General features: G+C 38.8%; 1 protein-coding gene across 1 annotated transcript; it reads right to left on the bottom strand.

Moving 5' to 3' along the window:
* Positions 1-302: 302 nt before the first annotated feature.
* Positions 303-5,917, bottom strand: TEX36 (testis expressed 36). The gene is made up of 4 exons (XM_009506944.2): positions 5,867-5,917; positions 4,919-5,050; positions 2,251-2,331; positions 303-943 (listed from the first exon to the last, which is right to left on the bottom strand). Exons 1-4 carry the CDS (start codon positions 5,915-5,917, stop codon positions 587-589), a joined length of 621 nt encoding a protein of 206 aa, XP_009505239.1. The 3' UTR covers positions 303-586.

Raw genomic sequence — 5,917 nt, forward strand, 5'->3', positions numbered from 1 at the left:
TTTTTTTCCCTTACTGCCACAAATGATGCATCTGTACATACACTTGCGTTTTGCGAGGGCACGCCAGGCATGCAAACATTGCTCACAACATCCTTTTGTTCTTTACTTACACAACTGCTGTGTTATAACCCAACATCACAGTTATCTTGCATAGCAATGTAACATGCAGCTGCTTTTTTGTCTAGGTTCTCTAACGGCTAGTAACCTGCCGCCATACCCATGAAAGCTTTCAGAAAAGTTCCTCTCCTACCTGAGCGTGCAGCTTTGGCTCCCTGTTGTGGGAAACCCTCCAGGATCCAGTTCCATTCTACACTTCTGTGAACACAGGTGCTGTCAGCTGCTCGAGGTCCAGCTGCACCACTGATTCTGAGGTTGAAGGAGCTTTTGTACCAAGATGAAGGTCAACCAGCATCAAATAGCACAAGTACAATCGCTGCCTCTGTTCCCCTTATAGAGGTATTTCTAAAAATATGTACAAACATGCTTTTCCTTATAATGCTTTCGTTTAAAATTTCTACAGCAAAGTATGTCTTCAGAGTAACATATGATTGTTGATTGCAATGAACTCTCAAGTGTACTACCGCATTCACTTCACACAAATCTTTATTTCATCATCCATTTGAGTAACAAGTAGTTCAGATCTGGAGAAGAGGCTCTGATGATAAGTCAGTGCTACAAAGGTGTTTCTATAATTAAGATGACTCGTTTGGCTGCTGGGGTTTTTCTCATTCTCAGGAATGGGTTTGTCAGTACAACACTTTTCAGAATGGTGTTTTGGATATCGCCTATAAAATGGGCTCTCAGTATTTTGTTTTTTCACAAATGATGTCTGATAAATGGTTAAACCATCCTTACTGCTAGGAATGGATTCGTGAGCCCATTGGAGGAAGTTCTGTGAGTTCTGTTGCTGCCTCTCTGGTTCCACCTTCCTCCGGCCCATACCCTAGAAAAAACATGAAAGAAAAATTCATGTAAACATATGACTTACAATCACAGTTTCACAGATGAATCTTGTAACAGTCACTACCCCACTGGGAAGTTAACGAAGCTGTTACCACAGTGATTTCAAGAACTCATGGCTGATCTTCAGCAAGTTAAAAATAATATTGTCAGACTCGCCTGTATGAATATTTCTGGTTGCATATATAATAGGAAATCTGTTGACCTTCCATCTCATAGTACTAATAAGGCACTTACACTAGGCCATTCTGTAGCATACTATATACTCAAGGCTATTTAGCTATGCTCAGCTAAATTAATCTGTAGAATAACCCAAAGAAATAGGTTAATAATTTTATGTTTGGACTGCAGTAAAGAAACTGAGATGATAGGCCATGAAATCTGAATCTTCAAAACTATCCCATGTGTCCAAACAAAGAGAGACAAAGCCTGATTTCACACTCGATAGCTTGCAGGAAATTTATTGGGAATTATGGTTGATCAGTATCTCTAAAACTATGAGACAGCACACAAACTGCACAGAAATGGAGGTTACTCAGTGAATAATGAATACCAAAAAATCTAGGTCTAAGGCAGCACAAAGTCAGACCAACTTTCAATATCACAATTCACTGCTTCCTCCTCTACTCATTATCATGTGAACTGCACTATTTCTTTTGCTGCCTAGAAAGATTCCAATAATCTAAGAAAAGTGGAAAAACATGAAACTGTTGAACGTATGGAAAATCCCCAGAGAATTTAATTTCTATTTAAAGTTGTTGCTTCTGCAATATACATTTAAACAGGTATATTATAAAGAGCTGTGGATTGGAAAATAATACATTCGGGAGAAATATTGTGGGTGTCCTACAGATTTTGCTTAAGCTTACGATAAAGACGAGCCTGAACCAAATATCTGGGACTGTGAATTATGAGTGGCTGAGACCCCTACATCACAAGGCCAATCACTTGTAGCAGAGTAACAGGACATGTAACTGGGTACAAAACTGTTTTAAGACATAAAACCCAGGATCACTAGAAATTGCCTGTCAGAGACCCAAATCATGGGGGGTTTGTTTGCCCTTGGATTCTGCCACTCAATGGCCACGTGTTCTGCCGTACACCTGTGCCAGCCCCATGGGACTCCCATCTCTATACTAATAACAAGTGTGGTTTTCTTTGCTGTTTACATTTTTCTCACAGTTTTTAGCTTCTATAATTTTTGCAGGGGAGAGAAAAGATACTCTATTTAATCTCTGGCAGACTGAGAGATATGAACGTGCTTAATTTTTCTCTGTACTGGGTACTTACAAAATCAAAATACTCTCCTACATTCTGTAGACTGTGTCTGTTGTCATGAGAGGAAAATGGGAAATTGTTGCTCACTGCTCTCTGAAAAAAAGAAATTATAGCAAAAAAACCCCATGAATTTTCACATACCTTGTTTGGAGTCTACTAGTCTTAGTTCTGATGTTCTGACAGATGCTGAGATGCAGCTGCCTGTGTTCTATACCAGAAGTCATATTCACATGTTAAATCTTCAACTGCACATAAATTTATAGGGGTAATGTGGACCCTCTGTATTGTTTTTGTTGTTTTGCAGAATTATTGGGAGGATTTGCATTCCCTTGACTTGCCAAATATGTACACGATTAATATAAAAGAGAATTTTCAAATAAGAAATGATACATTCTGTCTGCAAGCAGCGAAATACTAGATACTTGTCAGGATTGCCTTGTTCGATTCACTAGTTAGCCTAAAGCTAATTAAAATGAACTACAAAAGGGACCTCAAAACTGAATTAATCTGTGATTTATGTACTGAATGTCATGTACACGGCTTGTTGCAGTGGAAGTGGAAGAGATATTAATTGCATACCTAATTTATAATCTCACTCTTTAACATAATGTTCACCCAGTCTCTAAAATGAAACTAGAGCTTTAGAAGAGAAAAAGGACAACTGCAAAAGAACTACTTTAGAAGTAATTTAACATACTTGATTTTTTTTAGCTTATTATATATCATTGCAATATTATTAAAATAGCTAAAAATTGAAACACTGAAAACTCTTCTGAACTATTAGATTGCCTCTGTTCTTCCCCAGGCATTACTTTCCTTCTTCATTGGGAACTTTATGTTTTTTCTGTAAATGCTCCAGCTATTTTTACTTTGAATGTTGTGGAATAAATTCTTCATGCTCCAAATATGATATTTACCTCCAAACAGAAGAGCAAGTTTTAATATAACACAATTTAAAAAAACAAGCATGTTTCAGGAATAAGTGAATCTGAATCAGTTCTAAGACAAATGTAACTGGAGCCCTGATCCAGCAAGAAGAATCACCAAATACAAAATTCACCTGCATGGAGTCAGCTGCACGACCATACCTTAGGGTATTTGCTGTGCTAGACAGATTCTCTATTTTTCAAGATACGTGCCACATGTTCACTTGTTTTCTCATACAGATTCAACCAGACTGTGGTTCAATGAATAAGTAAATTCAACGGATACATTCTTATATCTGTATTTAAAAACAAGCACCTTCTAAGTCAGCAAAATATAAGACTCACTAAAATATCCCACTGCAATTACACATCAGTCTTAACATTTTAGTGTTTATTACTAGTGCCTATGTGCTGCAAAATTGAAAACCGAGACAGTAAATATTGAATATGATCTCTTGGAAGGATCCCCCATATTAACTGATGTTTTAAAAAAATCTATTAATGAATAATTATAGTTATATATATAATTATATAACCATAATTATATTATACTATCATGAAGTAAGAAATAAGAGGTAATATAAGCTTGAACAGTACCATATTTCTGAGAAAATTAATTAACCTCACAGGCAGTGAGTTCCCTTGTAAAAGAGATTAGAGGCAACCAGCTTCACATGCAGTGAGCTCCCAACACTCTACCAGCACTTTTTAAAAATGTCACGTAAACAAGCTTCCCCAGATTTTTCCTGTGACATCACATTTTAGCCTTTAATGCATCTTTGTACTCTCACTGCTAACCTCATTAATTCCTGATTTGTGACAGATAGGAATTCCACTAATTCTTTTTAACAGTGAAGGGCTGGTAAATACAAGGCATAAAATACCTGGTGAACCATCATACCAGTGTTGATAAAAGGTCCACCTAACCTGGTCCTCATTCTCAGACAGTGGCTAAGGCCAGATGCTCCACAGAGAGGTGTATGTAATATCAAGATAATGTATGCTTGTGTATAATCTCCTTTTCTTTTCACCAGCCCCAAGCTCCCCTTTTAAATATTCCTTCCTAGTCCATTTGCACTCTTCTTTACAGAAAAATCTGTGAAATGAACTCAATATAACTGCTATGCTTATAGAAAATGAAAATAGACAATATTCTGTGCACAAAGTAGGTGAGTAAAGCAAAGCTCAGCGTGTTGATAAAATAAGGGCATAAAAACGTGCTTATGAAATTGTAACATTTTAAATACTCGTGATTTTAAAATACTAAAATTCTTAAGCAAGCCTTAAAAGTGTTTCAAATGGGAAGCTTCTAACTTTTTAATGACCAAAATAGAATCCCTTGCCTGAATACACAGGATTTCTGACATTCAATTCAAAAAGATAATAAAATTTCAATTCAACATCCTTACAGGGCTTTACACACAGGTTTTGGACTGAGATGGATCATAATATACTCTGGCACATAAACGTGCCTCAAACAGCGATAGTAACTAATAAAGGGAAAAGTCACCGATGCTGCAAATCAGCAGTGACTACAGCAGGACTCTGAGTAGCCAAAATTATAAACGAGTAACAGCAAAATGTTTCTTCCTTACAACAGCTAGCAATCTTTGTAATCCCTGAGGCACAAAGTCTGCCAGCCCGCTACGACTGCTTTGCTAACTACTGTAAGTGCTATTCTTACTTATAACTTAACAAGCGATATCTTGCAAAAAGGAGCTCTGTAAATTGACTGTATTGCCATAGTAACTCACCTGCTCCCGAGCTCTGTATGCTAGCAGCAATCTATCCGCAATATACTGAGCTGCTCCTGAGTTCTGGGCCTGCTTTAGTGCAGAGCTTGTAGTTGACTCAGGTTGACTCTGGCATGCTCCAACATGAGCAAACTAGAAAATAATGGAAATTGTGATCCATTTTAAACAAACAAACAAAACCGCCATCAACAAAAAACCCAAATAAATCTGATCAGAAATGTGGGGAAAATTGCATTTCCCGTTTATTTTTCATTATTTGGATTGCAGCATCACCTAGTGGCCTGTGGGAAAATCAGGAGCCTCCCCCACACAACACAACCCCTACCATAAATACCTTACAACGTAGATCAGTAAAACAGGCAAGAACATTATTTCTCCAGGAACTTTCCAAAAATCGTTTATCTAGCGATCATCCGTCTAGCAAAACCACTTATGCTATGACTTTTTTGTTTTCCACCCACTCTACTCCCGCTGTTGTACCACTGTCGGTTTGAAAGCACAAAACTTTTGGGGATCAGCTCAGCAAAACATTCAGCCCACAGGTTCAGAGACTGCGGAACAGCCTGGGCCAGGCGTGCATCAAAGTGCCTGGGGATGCTGAGACATCCCAGCCCGGGGCCTCTGACTGGGGCCGCAGCACTTCTCCTGAGGGCAAGAACTGAGGCAAACATCCGCTGGCGTCTTCCAGAGAGAAAGAAAATCAGCTGGGGCTAAATATAAAATAAGAGACCCCCAGCACTGCTGGAAAACTGGAAGAAAACTCCTGCCAGAGAATGCTTTAGCGTACTTCCTCTGAATACCTAGGGCACTTTTTCCTCATAAACATCAGGAAAGGAAACCTCCTTCCTGGCTAAAGGACAAAGTCACCCTCAGCGCAGCACTTTTTGGGGAGTTTAAGAATAAAAAAAGCCCTGCAGGAGAACACGGGGGGTCCCACCCGGCCCTCACCCAGGTGCCGGTGTGTTGCTCGCTGGGGTGGGACCACCTGCCCTTGGCCAT

Source organism: Phalacrocorax carbo, chromosome 12 (genome assembly GCF_963921805.1).
Source record: "Phalacrocorax carbo chromosome 12, bPhaCar2.1, whole genome shotgun sequence".
Taxonomy (NCBI): Eukaryota; Metazoa; Chordata; class Aves; order Suliformes; family Phalacrocoracidae; genus Phalacrocorax; species Phalacrocorax carbo.